General features: G+C 38.6%; 1 protein-coding gene across 1 annotated transcript in view; it reads right to left on the reverse strand.

The window, feature by feature from the left end:
- The window catches only part of LOC145415426 (uncharacterized), a 96,156-nt gene that overhangs the window by 54,964 nt on the left and 21,366 nt on the right, over nucleotides 1-19,826 (reverse strand). The window contains exons 3-5 of the mRNA XM_080284706.1: nucleotides 8,474-8,601; nucleotides 7,143-7,311; nucleotides 4,926-5,031 (exon numbers count right to left, since the gene is read on the reverse strand). Coding sequence (XP_080140832.1) covers nucleotides 4,926-5,031; nucleotides 7,143-7,311; nucleotides 8,474-8,601 — 403 coding nt within the window. The remainder of the gene's footprint in view (nucleotides 1-4,925; nucleotides 5,032-7,142; nucleotides 7,312-8,473; nucleotides 8,602-19,826) is intronic.

The raw sequence follows: 19,826 nt of genomic DNA on the forward strand, positions 1-19,826 counted from the left end.
AAGTTCATCTGATGTGACGAGCCAAGTATTTAAAATAGGCCTCAGTATGAACATGAAGCAATGCCACATATGGCTACAGGTAACGAACTGTGCTACTCGTCATACTGTTACCTTTAGGAGGCATTTTCCTATTTTCATAAACTACATAAGGAACTTATATATATATATATATATATATATATATATATATATATATATATATATATATATATATATATATATATATATATATATATATATATATAAGATACTTTCTGAGGCATATCCTGGCGAGTAGTATTATGGAGAAAAAAAAATGTATAAATGAAGTAAACTTATAAACACCGTCAGTACTCCTGAACTCTTCTATGTGCTGAGTAGGGCGCCGAACATGCCAGCATGTAACAGCTAAGCAGTGGTCCACAGGTACTGAAGGCTGCAGCATGGCCATTAGGGAGGAGCCATTTAAAGAAGGGTCAGGAAGAAGTGAAACTGAGGATCATGCAGGCCCCTCAACAGGAAGACAATAAAAAAAAAAAATATGGCCATGAGAAGTAGAGTCGTTGGCCTACCCACCTTCTGCATGAGGACCAATGGGGTTACTGTGCCATACAAATCATATCGTATTGTTAAAAATGGCTCCAACATGCTTGTATGCGTCGGCTTTGGCCACCTAATGGCAGCTGTCCACGCTGCTTGATTTTGACAACCTCCTATTCAGTCCTTTATCCCTGAGGTCACACTCAGTGACCTCGTCCAAGGTCTTCTTCGGTCTGCCTCTTGCATCCGCATCCCAGACATTCACACCTCTCACTTTCAGCACCCAACTGTCATCCTCCGTCCCCTGAACATGTCCAAACCATATCAATCTACCCCTCCTCATCACAAAACCAAATATACTCCTGTCCCATCCTTCCTCTCAACTCTTCAGTCATAATCCTCGCATTCAAGGATGCACTAAACCTCCATCTAATAACTGTTACTTCTGTACTCTTGAGCCTACGAATATCCTCTTCCCTTATTGCCCACGTACCATATAAAACAACCAGAAAACTCCCACTCCCTAGTAACACCCACCCACCATGATGGAGCCCTAATAAGGGAGGGATGATGGCGACAACAGAGAATTGTGCTCTTCTCAGCGTCAGGGGTAGAAGAGACGTATTTGGAGGTAACCAGCACAGGCACAAATGGTAGCTCCAGACCAATGGAATGCAAGGCCATATAGGTCTTGCTTAACCATAGCGTGTAATGACAAGCTGATGGACTTGATCACTCCACATCAAGCCACCTGTCTTGCTAAATCAGACAACCAAAGACGTGAAGTGTCAGCCACAGTGTATAATATGCAATATCATTCAGCTACCAGGCAACCTGCCTCACACATCATGGGATGATGGGATGCCAGAAGAGTAAACATGTGGGAGGGTAAGGGGCAATCTCAATGCCCTAAGATGGCTGAGGCAGGGAACATCATTACCAGCAGGCCCCTCTCCATTAGCGATGAAGATGGAGTACTTGGTCGAAGAGTCAAATGGACATCAATCCACAAGGGGCAGTCAGGCCACCCAAATATGAAATGCCGTCAACCTCGCCTTAAGCCCCTCCACCAGTCAAGATGGCCTCTTCGATTGTGGCCTGCCATTGGTGGGGACAATCACAAATACTTCCAGTCAGTAATTATATCAATGTCATGAAAGGGGTACACAGTATCTTTTCAGTTCATAATGCATCTCACCCTCGTAATTCATGTCGTATCACCTTCCTCAAAGAAAGAAAAAAAAACTACTACTCAACACTACATGAAGTATCTCATCAACATTCCAACACCTACTGCATCCAGCAATATAAACTGCAAACACATATATAAACACACAGCCGCCAGACCCATCCAAAATCTTCACTCAAGTAGAATCCTTCATGAAACACCCCATAACTTACAACCCCCAGAAACACCCGACCCTGAGAGACAATGAAATGGAGCTCCTCCACATCACAGACGCACGTTATGCATCACATTGTTGCAACACAGAGTCCTTCACTATAACAATAGCGGAAGACGTCAGACAGTGCAATTTTGAAGTGACCTATTTCCTTCGGTCCACTTGATTCACTTTCAGATTAGCCTTGAATCACAACAAAAAAACAACTGTAAAATATAAAATAATTTATGAGCATCTCAAAGGTTGTAAATTCTGTGAAAATAGAAAATGAAGTTATGGAATATCAGCTATGAGGAAGGAAAGTCTATGATTGTATCGGGCAAAGAAAAAAAAAATATTGATTGTAATGTTAATGATGATTTATCGACAAGACCCTATAACATACCTCTGTTGTTTTTGTTCACTAGGACAGCACTGCTGAGGAAAATCATAAACAGATGTGTAGACAGCAAATCCAAAAGGATGCTTGAATGTTGCCTGGTACAACACTGAAGTCTAGTAATGGAAACAGATATGCTGGAATCTATGGATTGTTGTTAATATATTGATATCTGTCTTAACACTCTCTTAACAGACCCACTGGTCATGAAATTTTGGAGACTGATAGATGTACATATATTTCGATCGGTCAAATTGTATCATAACCTAGTCAGCAGCATTTGTGTTTCACGACACACCCTTGAATTGAAATGTCACCTCTTCAAATTAAAGTAAAAATACTTGGAACAAACAGAACCTACTTCCGAAATATCATTTACAAAGATTATTAATGTAAAATGGGTATCGTTGGTCCAAATTTCCAGAATTAATGTGTCAGCCAGGAATATCTGGAATTTTTTTGAGGGGGGAATCCTAATCTATATCGGAAGATACTGTTATAATTTATTTACCGAAGATGAGTTTCAAATATATTCTCTAACTGGCACTTGAAAAGTAGTCGGACTAATTACAGAAGGTATCAAAATGTTTAAGAAAAGTGTGTGTGTGTGTGTGTGTGTGTGTGTGTGTGTGTGTGTGTGTGTGTGTGTGTGTTCCTTACTTTTTTATAAAATAGCTGTACAATACACTGTGCCTCAGAAATCTTGCACTCGCACACTAGTCAAAAGCAGCAATTTCATGGCCAAAGCCTACGAATCTGAACATAGGTTTCACTCTATTGTTATTTTTTTTTAATTATCATTTTAGTATATCCCTTTGTGATATTTAAAAAAATGGCCAATCTATTTGTCATAAGGTTTCATATATATATACTGTATATATATATATATATATATATATATATATATATATATATATATATATATATATATATATATATATATATATATATATGTAATGATTTATTAAATGTTTTATTTGCAAAGATGAAAAGTATTCCAAGTGTATATATATATATATATATATATATATATATATATATATATATATATATATATATATATATATATATATATAATGATTTGTTATATGTTTTATTTGCAAAGATGAAAAGTATTCCAAGTACCTATTTGTATACTCGTATAATGATTACCTTATTTCTTCCTCCATTACATTTAATCATCACCATCATCATCATAATATATATTTGGTTCTCTTAGATGTGCAATCACGTCAGGGGAGAGTGATTTCTCGTGTCTGAGGTATCTTGCTTTTCTGTGGCATGCTACCAGTGGATCAGATAATGCAAGAAGCCAATGAATCAAGTCTTTGTTGATTCGTACTCTTGAGGTTTACATGTATGACTCAGTCTAATGTTTACCATACATATTTAATTTTCTTTAAATACAGTAATGTTAATGTTCCTATATTTTAGGACATAACTGTTTCTCGCTCATTATCAAATTTATTGTCCTCCTGCACAATTTTTAAATATTTTCATATATATCGCACTTTTTGTCATCATATACCTATCCACAAATCATTCATGTCGCTGTTCTGATAAGAAGTTTTACATATGAGGGCACCTACCCCGTCTTAGTGAAATGCATTGATGCAGAAACTCATCACGGGTGAGCGGTTGACATTAAGAATGGTCTCTGAAGAAAACTGGAAGTCCGCAGCAAATTTAAAATATGGCACTGGCTGCTTCCAGGAAAGTTTGAGGGAAATTGGCGTGACTTTCTAATGTGCACACATGAACAGTTGATTTTTGCATCTGTTATTCCTATATACTTCTTCCACAAGTACATCATTCAATATGGCTCGATCTGCCTTGCATAAGGCTTGTATTGAAAGTACATACTATCATCTTTATATTAGAAATTGCTGAAGTTCACTATTTCGGTGAAATGGTAAAGTAAGACCATTTGTAGTCAAAATTACATGAAGGAATATCGTTAAACAAAAAAGTATAGAAAGTTTTTTTTGTATAAGGGAAAAATAATTTATTGTTGTGCATCTCGTTAACATAAGGTAATATTCCTGCAAAAACCCTTTAAAATTGTCGTAAATTATGTATATCAGCTCATCAGTTCGATTACATGGTAAATAGTTACCCTTATTTATTGGCCAGGAAATTGCGCTTATGGACCACTGTGACTCGTCCTGAATGAGGAAACGGTTTAAAAATATGCACCTCCCAACTACTTCATGTTCACATCATCAGTAAACGTTTATATAAGAAACTAATATACTGTATATATATATATATATATATATATATATATATATATATACCATTAGAACAAGTGGGAAAGTTCAGCATTTATAACTGCTGAGAACCGAGATGCGAACTCACCATACTTAACATGCTGATCAGTTCCCTGTGTGGTGTCAGGTTGTCCCATTCTTGTCGATGTCAGATATTTTGTAGCACTTTTTCCTTAGCTATTTCTTTTGCATATGTTACCGATTGCATAATAACATGAAAAAGATTGTTAATGCAAAATCCGCCGAAATACAGTGGTAAGGTACACGTGCTTGAAAGGCTTCCAAGCTGATGAAATTACGATTCTTGAAATAAAAGTCTGATGAACGCTTTGACGTGACCTGGTCATCCCTCACCAGACGGTACAGCAGTTGGCGAGGATGGCTGTCACTATGATGAGCGCAGCCAGTCTTTGAATATGTATAGTGCTGGAGTTTGTCTGGATTGCTTGCTGGTGCTCTCCTAAACATAATACAGACAAGGGGATATTTAGAAGCTAATATATGTGCTCCATGATGTATGAAGAACATGCTGAAAATCTGGTAGATCGGGAAAGAGGAGTATTAATAGAAATGAAAGAGAAGGCAGTAATTAAAGGGAACATTCCTGAATATCACCAGGTAATGAAAGCTTGTTAAGAAGACTATGAGGGCAATTACCATGGTATATATATAGTATATAACAAAAGTATTTATATAACGAGCCGTAACAAAGTATGCTAGTCACGTGAAAGGTAATGATCATTTGTAACTGTTTTGAAGACCAACTTTTTCAGTCAAATCTGGAAATACAATGAAAATTCATGAAGTTTAATGTATATATTCACTTGTGGTACCGAGCCCTATGTTTAGTATACTTAAAGTTAATAGGAAAGATATACAAAAAGACAAAGATAAATCTAAATTCCACACAAAAAAGTTGAATGACGATTATGCTTTAGTACACGTGGAATGCAAATATGAACTGAGTACTGGTGCCACAGACAAATATGACTGCTGTTATAATCCTTCTGGGATAAAATAATTCCTTCAAATTATAGACCATTTGGATTAACAATAACTCAGTAGTTAGAATTAATATTGCATACCACAAAGAAATTATATACCGGTAAGTTAAATAAGAGTAAGCACGGATTTACTGAGGTTTGCTCTTTTTTTTATATTTTTTTTATCAGACATGAAGGATATAGTTGACCGTAACTGTAGTTAGGCATTCAGCTATGTTCTGCGTGACAGAATAATTATGAATGGAATAACTGTGAAGTGGAGGGACGGGTTGGAAAGGTATATGCACAAGGGTGGTGTGAGATGGAAAGAGGGCAGCTTGTCATTCGGGGACAAGGTAAGCTAGATGCGATAAATATGTTCATAGGCATCCTGAGAATTAAGCAGTAAGGCTATAAACAGTATCAAACGGGATGCCTCAGGGATCTCCGCTTGCTCTTTTATTATCTATAATTTCCATATCTTAATTCCTATTGCACAGATTATTAGCGAATTTCACGAAGGACACCAGAGTTTGCAAAGTTTTAAATAATATAATTACAGACCTTCAGACAGACCTAGATATTTCATGTTGCCAGTCAGTAATTGGCAGATGAACTGTCAGGAGTAAAAAAAAAAAAAAAAAAAAAAAAAAAAAAAGCAAAACGCTAACAGAAGATAAACTAATGGGAAATGGCATGTACACTTAGTAAGGGCTTAAAGCCTCTGCAACACACGCCTAGGTATGCATAACAAAGTGAACAGGGTACACTAAAGTGTGAGTGAAGGGACAGTCAGAGTAACATTGCTGCTATGCCTTGCTCTAGTTAGACCACTTCAAGAAAATGAAATGTTGTTCTGAGCATCAAACAATACTGTATCCATAAAACCATAGTTAAAAGAGAAATGTTATAGATGATACACAGCAACAGAACAGAACCATGAATAGAATATTTACTCATTTACAACCATAAGAAATATGGGATGCCAAACTAAGGGAATACACAGAACAAGACAAATGAATGGAACACACAATAGTAGTTTATACGACCTAATAGTACTGATGAGTCGTCGCAAAAGATCATGCTCAAATAGAAAATTAGAATTATATTACCCTTGAAGTAGCACTCTTCCCTCCCCCACCTCCCCTATAATATGGCTCACCTTTTTCAGTGTGTATGATAATCATTAGTTTGAATTGTCTGTTTCTTTTTAGTAGACATTACTGTCAAACAGCAGGAGGCCAAAAATGTATCCCACTTCTGTGATAGGATCCCCCACGACCTCACGACTACTGACTGTCAGCAATTACTGTCTAATAGCTCTCGTTACTCCAGCAAAGTATTAAGAGTGACTAACACCATTTCTGATCATATACATGGATATCTTATGAGGCTGCCATAGTGACGATATCTTTGTATCATTCCTCTAGCCGCCAGAAGCTATTTAACTTTTGGCGGCATATGTATGAGCTCTCGTGAAGGAGATAACATCTGCCACCTAAGACCCAAGTCGTAATCATTTCCCATAGTACCAGACTGTGATGTTCAGGTTATGAGGGAACTCTTGCTATCAAGCGTTTCAGCCTACCTTCAAGTACATGTAGGTTGACAGTGGCAGGCATCATGCCCTCGGGTTGGCATGTGAAGATGCCGATGTCGGACGGCCTGGCGTTCTGCAGCAGGAGGAAGCTTGTGGTGGTCTCACCTCGCTCTTCCACCACGCTCACACCACCCCGGGGGGACGTGTAACTGATGCTCTGGCGGGTGGAATACTTTATATGGATAAGGGTACTGATAGCAGATGGTCAGCCGACAGAAGGTCAAATATACGGCTTGAATTTCAAGCCATAAGTGCACTAGTTTCCATTTCGAACCGCAAACAGGATACGTAGACGCTGCTCTGACCAGTGGTACATTGCATTTGCATAAGGTTACATTTCTAGATAATATAGCTCAATTCTCATATACTCACAGGATAATTACAATGGACTCTGTAGCGAAGCCAAACAGAGAAGTTACGTGTTGAACATGTAGTTAATTATTCTTTATGAACTTCACATAGACCTCCCAAAGTGTTGAGCAGATGTCAAAATGAATTCAGGCAGTTTTTTTTTTTTTTTTATGCAGTTTAATGTGTCGTAATAGGCAGGTACACAGGGTGGGAATTGGATGCCATATGTCCCTCACTGTAGGCTATCTGACAAAGGGATGTGGCGACTCCTTGGGAATATGGACTCGGGATTTTCTTTTTCCTGCACCATGCTTCCAGTGGCACTACGAAACTCTCCAATCCATAAAATTTTCGGGAAATACTTTTGAATAATGATGATGTTTTGTCAATGTGATTAATTGTAGCTATTGTCTGTGTACCTTCACTTTACAGCTAATTTTGAAGAGTGAAAAACAAAGCCAGAGAGCTGGACGTGGGTGCTGATAAGTTGGCTTCATCTACCCAGAAATCCAGAACTGAATCACAAACAGTACTGCAATTAGATCCCTCTCTTTATTCGCATATGTTTTTTGTAGGAAGACTAGTAACAGTATACAATCGTTATATTTCTCATGTTTTATTTTTAAAAATTGCTTTGATTGCAAAATGATGATGATGACGATGATAATGATGATGATGATGGTGATGATGATGATGATGATGATGATGGTGATGATGATGATGATGATGATGATGATGATGATGGTGGTGGTGGTGGTTGTTGCTGCTGCTGCTGCTGCTGCTGCTGCTGCTACTGTTGTTGTTGATGTTGTTGTAATTTTTAATTAATTTAGGAAGAAGAAGGAAACCGGCTGCATAATATTTTAGTGTTCATTTCCGTCGGTGAAAACATGTAACTTGCAACAGAGCATGTCTGTAAAAATGCTTGTGAATGTGGTGGCAGTATTGCGGTGTGCATGTGGACTAACCTTGTTGTCATGGTACCATGTTATTTCCTCCGGTGGGTATGGTGCGTGATGGACGACACAAGTCAGGTTGATCATACTGGCTCTGTTGACGTACATATCAGGAGCGCCCAGCACCTCCACCCACGGTTCTGGGGAACGGAGAAGAACACGACTTAAGGTTGCATTTTTGTAGGATTAGGCGTTCTTGCACATCTTCCTCAGCGATTTGTTTGATGTACTATACCTTGTTTTTCCCGTGTATGGCATCTAACCGTTGGTAACAAAAATACAAATTATACTGAAAACATGCATGGGAATAGGAAGGTGTCAGATAAAGAAATGAATCGATAAACAATTGCTAGAAAGCCTCATAGACCCACATGATTATGTGGCCCACTGATAGGGAATTGTTTTTATTTATTCATTTTTCCGCGCGACTAGGACATAAGCTTAACAGCCCGTTCTGTAAGACCCAGCAGTCCTACGTACCACAAACCTCCACATGTCCCCACATCGGAACTAACACCCGGCGACCATATGGAAATACATGCATGGGTTGTCTCATAGAGGCCTGCAGTACTGACATCAGCGGGGGTGTTTTATGACATGTAGGTGGGTAGGTGTGTCTTACAGTAGATTATTAATGTCTGTTTAAGGAAATTCAAGTTCTCGAACTGTTCGTACCCCAGCCGGGAATCGAACTCACTTCCATATGACGGCATACAGCTTCTCTACTGACTCGGCAGTCACCGCCTTTTATCTAGAAAAAAGTTGGCATGATAGCAGTAAGAATTTATCATTCATCTGAAGGGTGAAACACAAATGGCTAAAATACACATATATTCACGACCAAAATATGGTATATTATCGAGTATGAGAAGGGTATTTCATGGGAGATATCAAGGTATTTTATACATATATAGGCTACTGTATATATATATATATATATATATATATATATATATATATATATATATATATATATATATATATATATATATATATACAGTATCTATTTATCTCTCTATCTATATACAGTATCTATCTATCTATATATATATATATATATATATATATATATATATATATATATATATATATATATATATATATATATATATATATATATATATATATATATATATATATATATATATATATATATATATTTACCTAGACTGCTTCCCCCAGAGAAAGGAAGGTAGCCGAGACAGGATGACACATTCCCAATTTACTCATCCACACACACACATTCATTCACATCTTAGCCCCAAGAGGAGAAGGGACAGATCCTCACCACACCACACAGTACGAGGGTCAACTCCGCAGAGCAATCAACGACATCCGCAGCAGGGCCCAACAGCAGAGCTGCATCATCATTTATTCATTCACAATTTTTCTCCAATAATTCCTATCACGTGCAGGCACTCTTCCATCCTCAACAGACATCTCTTTTGCATCCAACACTCTCTTCACACTGCTCATCCATCCTATTCGAGGTCTTCCTCTCATCCTTACACCTCTCACATCCGATCCAGTTATATTTTTCACCAATTGCTCATCATCCACTTTCTCCATATGCCCAGACCATCGCAACACCCTCTTCTCAACTTGATCAGCCATCTCCCACACAACTCCATTTCTCCTTCGCACTTCATCATTTTACACTTGATCCATACGCGTCACTCCACACATAGTCATCAGTCATCTCATCTCCATTACATTCAAACTATTCCACTCTAGTACACTCATCTTCCATGTTTCAGCCCCATATAATGCGGTCGGTGTCACAACACCCTCATACAGCCTTCTCTTTACATCCGTTGTAAGCGAATGACATCCAAACACTTTTTTCATTCCTCCCAGGACCTTTCCTACTTCATTCATTCTGATCTTCATTTCTGCACCTATTCGTCCATCCACAGCAACATGTGACCCTGAATACTTAAACCACTCTACTTCCTCAAGCAACTCACCTTTCAAAACTATATTCATCCTCCTACGATCTACCAACCTCGCCCACTTTATCACTTTACTCTTATCTCATTTACTCTCAGTTTCCTCCTTTCACACACCCTTCCAAACTCCTCTGTCAACTGCCTCAGTCTCCCCTCTGAATCACCCACCAGTGCAGTATCATCCGCAAACAGCAGCTGTTTCAGATTCCACTCTCTACCATCAACATTCACCAGACTCAAACCTTCACGTAACACTCTTGCATGCACCTCCCTTACAACACCATCCATATAAATATTAAACCACCAAGGCGACATCACACATGCCTGCCACAGCCCCAGTCTCACGGGAAACCAATCAATCACAGTATTTTCCACTCTTATACACGCTCTACTGTTTACATAAAAACTTTCCACTCCTTTTAGCAACCTACCATCAAGTCCATACAGTCTTAAAACAGTCCACAAAGCCTCCCTATCAGTTTTATCATACACTTTCTCTAAATCCATGAATGCCCAAAACACATCCTTACCTTTCGCTAAAGTACTTTTCACACACCTGTCGCACAGAAAACACCTGATCCAAGCATCCTCTCCCCTCTCCTAAAGCCACACTGCTCAACACCAATCACTCCCTCTGTACCCTCTCTAACTCTCTTAATTAACACTCTGCCACACACCTTCCCTACAACACTCAACAGACTTATACCCCTAAAGCTAGTACATTCATACTTATCACCCTTTCCTGTATGAAATGGAACCACACAAGTACATGCCTAGTCAGTTGGCGCCATACCTCTCAAAAGACACACAATCAGCAAGCGTACTAACCACTCAACAATAGTTGCTCCACCACCTTTCTGATGTTCCACAGCACACCCATCCACTGGCAGCTTTCCCTGTTTTCATCTCCTTTACTGTCTCCTGCACTTCCTCCATCGTGATCGAAGAATCATTCAACTCTCCCAACACATTTATTTCTTGCACTCTTCCATCTGCCACAATCTCAGCCTCTCTTTCCTCCTTTGCATTTAAAAATTTTCAAAATACTTCGCCCACCTCTTCCTTACTGCATCCATCTCAGTTAACATCCTTCCATCCTCTGCTATTACTCTCTCCTCCTTCCCAGACTCTCCCTTTCGCACCGTTTTCACCTCCTTTCAAAACATTTTCTTATTCTGTTGAAAATTCTCAGTCAACCGCCTACCCCATCTCTCATATGCTGCCACTTTTGCATCACGCAGAGCCCTTCTCGCACTATTACTCTCTTCCTTATACCCCTCTTATGACACCTAATCCTTCTTCTGCAGCCACACTTCATATGCATGTCTCTTCTCAGCCACAGTCATACTTACTTCCTCACACCACCATTCACTTTCCTTTCTTACACCACCACCCACTTGTCTCACACCACACACTTCTTGCGCATGCCCCACCACAGCACTCTTAAACAACTGCCATTCCTTGTCCACACTGCAATTCTCCTGATCTTTCAATGCGTTCCACTCATCTTTCAATTTCTTCTGATACTCTGCCATTTTCTCTCTTTTATCCAACTCACTTTCAAAACCTCCCTGCCACACCCAACTCTCCTAGCTCTCATGCATTTGTTTCCTACTCTCAACTTTCCATCCACCAGGTAGTGGTCAGACATATCTCCACCCTCCCCTCTTAGAACTCTCACATACAACAATCTTCCTCTTACATTCCTGGACACAACCACATAGTCATCAATGCTCTATCAACAACCCTTCCACCCTCCTGTCTCACCCATGTATTCTTATGAATATCTTTCTTCTCAGAGAAGGTATTTCCAATCACCATCTTTCACTCAACACACATCCCTATCATTCGTTCCCCATTTTCATTTCTTCTAGGCACACCATGCATACTAGGGTGGTTTTAAATCCGTAGGTGATGGTATTTTTCCTCTTTGGTATAAAAGAAAGTCAGTGACATCATTTTTAATAAAATTTAATTTCGTCCTGCGCTTCCTCATCGAGCTCAAAAATTGTGAATTTTTATTCAAACCCCTTCGACCTGCATTTCATTTTGTTCGTCTTGATGAGAAAATGAGGAGTAAAGGAGTAAAAATCACATATTTTGTACCGAGACAGTGTCTAGGCACAGTGGAGCACAGACAAGCAATCCTCATTTCTGGAGGTCCTGACTACATAGAAGGCAGAGGCAGATCTCGAAGATGGGACTTGTAAACTCCAAGCAAATGCGAAAATGGATGCCCTGAACAATTGGGAAGTAAGTGATGCTGTTGCAGGACTCTGCTACTACATTACTGCCAGCAACACAGGACGAATTCAAGGTGCAGTAAGTAGAGTTAAAAGGATGTTGGGGAAAAAACTGCTACTTCTAGAATGCAGGCACCATATCCTTAAGCTAGGGATAGGTGCGGTTTCAAAAAGACTTTATGGAAAGACTACAGATCCATCTGAATCAAAGTTCGAAGAACTGAAAAAGAGTTGGTCAACAACAGATAAGGAGAAATACATAATACTTCCGGTCAACGACGAGTGGTTAACTGACATCCGAGGTGGAGTTATCGCTTACATTCAAGAGCTGAACCAAAACAAGAAATGCTTTTTGCGGGATGATTATCGAGAGGTTGGAGAACTGACACTGAAAGTACTTGAAGTCACTGACGTTTCAGAAGCCAAGTTCTGCCGTCCGGGTGCCTACCATCATGCACGCTGGATGTCCAAGCTGATATATTATACCAAAATGTATTTGTTTGGTGACCAACTGAACCTTGATCAGGAACTGAAAGCGTCGCTGAAAAGGATGGTACAATTTACCAGTCTAGTGTATGTGCAGCCCTGGCTCAGAGTTCCTATTGCTGCAGAATTATTCAAATACTCAAGAAAGCCTTTGTCATAAGAAAAATGTATCGAAATCATTCTCAAGGCTGGTTCGGGAAGCTGTCACGAGGTTGCAACGACCTTTAACAGAAAACATGGCAACACAGCACACAGGACACTGTTGCCAAACTTATTGACGTGAGTTCAACATGAGTGGGAGAGATGACTCTGTGTATGTTTACAAACGGCAGTCATGTCGAAAATGTTTTGTACATAAAGTTACATTTTGCTAAAAGTGTTAATTTTCCCTATGTATGGAGGCTTTTGGGACACCCTATAGTTTTCATCGCTAATATCATCTTAAATCTGACCTTTTTTCCAGCAATATTTTATTATTTATGTGATGAAAATTATCCAGTGTGTCATTACCACTACTAAAATATATGGATAATATCCTGAAATAAATATAGAAAAACACAGACTTGTGGAATTATTAACAGATATCTTACTGAATGGGCGGTATATGCATATAATTTTTATTTAAGCCCTTTAAGTTCTCAGTTCCATTATGAGCCACACAAATGATTCGTGAGAACGTGCATATATATATATATATATATATATATATATATATATATATATATATATATATATATATATATATATATATATATATATACACACATGAGGCCCCGTGTGCAGGAATATACCCATTTGCGACCTTGTCGAAAATTGAGATAATGCTATCCCACAGTCCCTCAGAATATGTACTTTCATGTGGACTTGGTAGATGTGATGTATGACCCAAGACAAAAGGGCGAAAACCCATAAAAATAACATTGGGTTTACATTGCCAACCTTTATCAAAAGCTTTTCGCCACAATGTTGGAGCAAGAGTATACCCATGCGCCATCCTCATGGAGAATGGCTTCTCAGTGCGCCATTTTATGCGTGCAGTAGTGTTAACAATCACCAAGGCAATGAGGATAGTCTCATCCCAAGCCTTTTTGCTATGCTGTAGTAATACTAATGCTCTCGTCCCAGGCTTTTTCTGGCTGACCAAGCAGTGTGCACGCTCTGTTGTGTGTATCATAACCTACGTAATTAAGGTGGTTATAACACCACAGCGGGACACAGTGTGAGTTTTGACTTTGTTTTTTCAGCAAAAAGAAATAATAACCTTTCATAACTTCCCATGGCTTTATGTTTATTAACTCTTTCAGTGAGGTTAGTTTTCTTACTGAACCATTGTATTATTTATTGCAGCAGACACTGTATTCATTAATAAGATTATTGATGTAAAACATCATCATTCCTAGTATAATTGATGTTATTTTGTTTGTTATTGCATTTAATAGATGTAAAGTGTCTCTTGTTCACATCAAAACACAGAACAACAAGGACCAGGTGAAAAAGAAAATGCTGCATATTGATTTTTTTTTTTTTGAAAAATTTATAATTACTTACTTTTAATGATAATAACCAGGCATATTCATAACCAACCATTCTACAGACATTCAATTTCATCTTACAACATAAAGGAACTCGCTAGCTATTGTCCTGCTGTACTAGTTTATGCATAAAAGTAGCAGCATTGTATGTTAATATGTCGATTTTTTTTTGCTTTTTTGGGGGGTAAAAACAATGGCACCTTTACTAAAAAGTTTTTGGATAAAGTAGAGACAATCAGCTTTAGGATAATGTAAACGCCATTATCCTAGGTATAATAGTATTTGCGGTATCGTTCTTCAAATTTGTAAAAACTTTAAACGCGATTTCTGCCACTTTTAAAAAATGGCGCATGGGTATACTCTTGCACGTGGGGCCTCATATATATATCATCATCCGATTGAGTGTCCACTGCAGGACCGGCCTATCCCAACCGAAGTGGGGATGATACAGCCCATGTATCTCTACCAAGTGGCTTAAGCTGTTTGGTAGAGAGTGTATGTAGGGTGAGAAGTACTTGTAAGTGTGATTGTAGCATTGAAGTGGCTCTGGATGTATGTGTAGTCTGTGAACCAAGTGTAATCGGCCCGCATAAGCCAACTGGGTGCAAGCATACTTTATAGTATGCGACACTGGTTCAACCACGGCACTCCTTATGTCCGCCAAAGTGATACTTGGCCGGAAGAACACTCCCGAAGTTTATTACCCTGCAGGGGTGCGAACCCTTGTTCTTCCATGTACGAAAATGCACACTATCCCACTGTACCACAGAGGCCTCATATATATATCAATGTCTATATCTACCTATCTATCTATCTATATATTAGGGTAATCCATGGTCATATACTGAAATTTCATCTAACGTATATTGACCCAGACCAAATATGCCCCTAATCCAATTCACTGCCATGAAAAACAATGAGGCTGATCTGGCAACATTTAGAGGTTGCTCTAAACACAAACTTTTAACCTGCCCCATCCCGTTGACGTACATATGTGCCCGAACATTTTGCCACTGTGACCCCCATTGACTCATCCCAAATGCAAAGTCCGTCATTTGCACATTTTTCAAATTTCATGCGGGATTTTTGGTATGTATAAGCGGGTCATCTTCCTCTACCCAAGGCCAGGTGGAAACAATGCCTTACCCTGTGTGACCTCCTCCCCCCCACGTCATTGTCTCAGCAACTCACCTGTTACCAGTGACCTGGACAGTAAAGACATGTCATGCCACGTTATGAAATTCAAGGCCAGAGTGATTCCCCAATCGATGACAATGTGGAGGACAAAGTTTACATGGTGCCAGAGGAAGAAACGATCAGAAGTGATGAGGAGGTAACGTCACCAAGGACGGTGCGGTATGTTGATGTGTTTGGTGAGTGAAAGAATGCTTATATCACCTATATTACTCCGTGAAAACCAATATACTCTTGTACTACATATAAATTCGTACCAAAGAAATAAATATCTGCCTATTCTGAGTGGTTTGGAATAGTTACCCCTACCATGGAAACTTCTTCTCCGGAGTCGGGCTCGATAGAAGATGGTACCAGGTGAGGGGATTGTCACCTGTACTGGGCATTTCTAAACTCAGGTGAGCACTTTGTCTCTGAATTTTTGATGTTTCTCATAAAAAGGAGAGATTTTAGCCAAAAAAAAATCGATAATCTGCCAGGATTGGGGGGGTCATTGGTGAAAAATCTGCCGGGACGTGTAAAAGAGGATTCGAGAGAAATGTAGGTTGCAGATTATTCTAGAGGGGTCTAGACTGTCAGCAATGGTTCAAGAAAATTGTGAAATGTTCTAGAAGGTTCAAGACTGTTCGAGAAAATTATGGAATGTTCTAGAGGAGTTGGCCATGGTCTTTTTCCTGTATTGCACTGGCAAAAAAAAAAAAAAAAAAAAAAAGTTGATATTCCATACCAGCATATTTTGGATATTTTAAAATGGCTTAGTGGGCTTCATACATCAATATAAGGTCCCTGGTACTAATAAAAGTAATCACTAAAGCCAAAAAGTTAGTAGAATCGAGTTGCGTTGGTGCCACTTTACCTCTGAAATCTTCGAGGTTACTGAGAGAGCAGAGCGGCTGTGAGCTTATGAACCGATTTTGGATTTTTCTTTACTGGCTAAATGGGCTTATTACATCAACATAAGATCTCTGGCACTAATAAATATAATCGCCAAAGCAAGAAAGTTGGTTGAATCGAGTCTGGTTGGTGCCACTCAACCTCCGAAATCTTCAAGGTTACTGAGAAAGCAAAGGAGCACTGAGCTTGTGAACCGATTTTTTTTTGTGTGTGTGGCTTTTTTGGGGCTTAATACATCAATATATGATCCCTGGCACTAAGAAAAGTAATCACTAAAGCATGAAAGTTTGTTGAATTGAGTCGGGTTAGTGCCACTCAGCCTCTGAAATCTTCAAGGTTTTTGACAAAGCAGAGTGGCTGTGAGCCTGTGGAAACGGCCACTCGCCTCCCGCGCTCCTAAGTCAGCATTGTAAGTCTAGCAGAGAAATGTCTGAAGTTAGTGAGATACCTTATTAACTTCCAATTTACTTCAGATGCTTGCAATGACTTATTAGTGCTGCACGACATAGATCTACGTCATTGGTGTTTTAAAGGGAGACGTGGATCTACGTTGCTAGTGCAGTACAGGTTAAATACTTCCAGGTGGCCTCCCTGCACAGTCAGGTAGTTGTGCAATGTGCAATTGTGCATACTGTACTGCTCGTTCATGAGGACAAAATGTGTGTGTGTGTGTGTGTGTGTGTGTGTGTGTGTGTGTGTGTGTGTGTGTGTGTGTGTGTGTGTGTGTTCTTACCTTACCTTATCGTTCTTATCTAATTGTACCTTTACAGGAATGGGTCAAGCTCATACTTTCCTGTATATTAAGCCATTTGGAGCACACACATCCTTAAATTTATGAATATATTTTTTTTTTTTTTCAGTAGTGCATTCCACTGATCAAAATCCCTGTTTGAGAAACTTAATTTCCTTATGTTTTATCACCTCTCTTTTCATGCAGTTTTTTGTAGTGTCCTCTTGCTGATGCCACCCCATGGGTTGTACAGTATACTCAATTATGCCTATTTTCCCTTGCCCTGTGATGCATTTATATAGCATAATCATGACTCCTCTTTTCCTTCTCACTTGTAATGTTGGTAGGCTTAGTTTCTCTAGTATTTCTTCATAGGATAGATCCCTTGTTACCTATCTTTTAGCAGCTGTTTGTACTTTTTCAGTCTTATTATGCATTTTATTGAGATGTGGGCTCCAGACTACTAACGCATACTCCAGGATTGCTCTGATGAATTACTGTATGTTATAATCTTTCCCAGCATGTCTTCATTTATATATATGAATGCTATTCTTATACTGACAAGCAGTACATACATGTTCCGTACCTTCTCACTGATGTGGTCAGCTGGAGATAGTCTGTTATTGATAATCACTCCTAGGTCCTTCTCCATTGCTGATATATGTAAGGTTGAACTTTCTGGCTTACAATCCCAGTCTGGTCTTTTTTCACTCTTTCTTATCTTAATTAAATGGCATTTGTCCACAATGAATTCCAATTGCCATCTATCACTCCATTTATGAAACTTATTTCATTCTTCTTGTAGTTCTGTGCAAGAGTCTGTGTTTGTAATTCTCCTTTGTATTTTTGCATCATCATCAGACATATTTAGATAGCTTCCATTTTCAATGGGCACTGACCCCTATGGATATCCACTAATTACTTCTCTCCATGACAAGTAATTTGCCCTTAGGGTTCGTCTCCTTTCCCTTTTTCTGAGAAAATCTTACATCCAACAGTACAGATTGTCTTGGATTCCATCTTGATGGCACTATTTTCATAAAAGTCTTTGATACAGTGCTGTCAAATGCCTTCTTGAAATCCTAATAGATAATATCTACCCATCCTCTTTTCTGTAGTGTTTCTGCAACTCTATCATAGTAGCTTAATAGATTAGTAACACATGATTTTCCCTTTTTAAAACCGAACTGTCTCTCTATTATCTTATTGTATTTCCCAAATGGTTTACCCAAACTTCAATTATCAGCTTCTGAGATAACTTACAACGCTGGTCAAGAACACTTATCACTAGTTGAGTGGATTTTGTCTATTTCCCTTCTTGAATAGGGGAGCAATGTTTGCTTTCTTCCAAATATCAAACAGTTTACCTTGACTTAAAGATTCCTTGAAATATCAAATTTATTGGTATGCTTAATTCTTCTGCACATTCATGTAGCACCCAGCTTTAAATTTCGTCAGTACCATTCCATTGTCTACTGTAATTTACTCAACTTCCCCTGGACCTCTTGTTCCGGTATTCATATATCTGGTATTATGTGTGGGCATGCATGTTCCTTATCATCTTCCTCATAATTACTTTCTTCTGTAAAAAGTGATTACAATTTTTCGTTAAGTACTTAACAAATATCTTCTTAGATAAAGGTTATCCTCTCATCCATGATGGACTGCATTTTATCTTTAACCTTGGTTTTGCTTCAGATGTAGCTGTAAAACTGCTGTGGTTGACCACTACTTTTATTTATGAGGTTTTCTTCAAACTTTCATTGAGCTTGTCTCTTTACCATTGTATTATAATTTCTTGCCTGTTTATAGCTGTTATCTACCCTCTCACTATTGTGTCTTCTGTATCTGTTCCACAGCAAATCTCTTTTCACTTTTGATTTTTTACATTCTGTATTAACCCTCTCGCACACAATAAGTTTTCAATAACTTTTAGTTTCACACACACAACAAAAACCTTGCTCAGGCTGGCTCCGCACGCGCGGCAAGGAAAAAAAATCTATGGCCCAATTTACCCTCGGAAAGTGCTGATATTTTTATAAATCGCTTCCCATCATCTTCGTTGATGTTTATACTATCAGATTTAAAAAAAAAAAACATAAAACAGATGATTAAATGTACAGAAATTAAGCCAGAATAAACCTTCTTTACGTGAAAACTAGCTTCTCATAACTTCCCACCATCACTATGAAAATTTTTTCCTGTAATGTGCAGTTGCAAAGGACATGTCTATATGCAGAATTTCACGTTCTTTCATCTGTGAAAGTTTCAAGTCGATATGTCCAATAGCTTTCGAGTAAATCGAAAAAAAAAAAACGAAAATTAGCTAAAAACGTC

Source organism: Coenobita brevimanus, chromosome 102 (genome assembly GCF_032717465.1).
Source record: "Coenobita brevimanus isolate Jiangsu-jjx chromosome 102, ASM3271746v2, whole genome shotgun sequence".
Classification (NCBI taxonomy): Eukaryota; Metazoa; Arthropoda; class Malacostraca; order Decapoda; family Coenobitidae; genus Coenobita; species Coenobita brevimanus.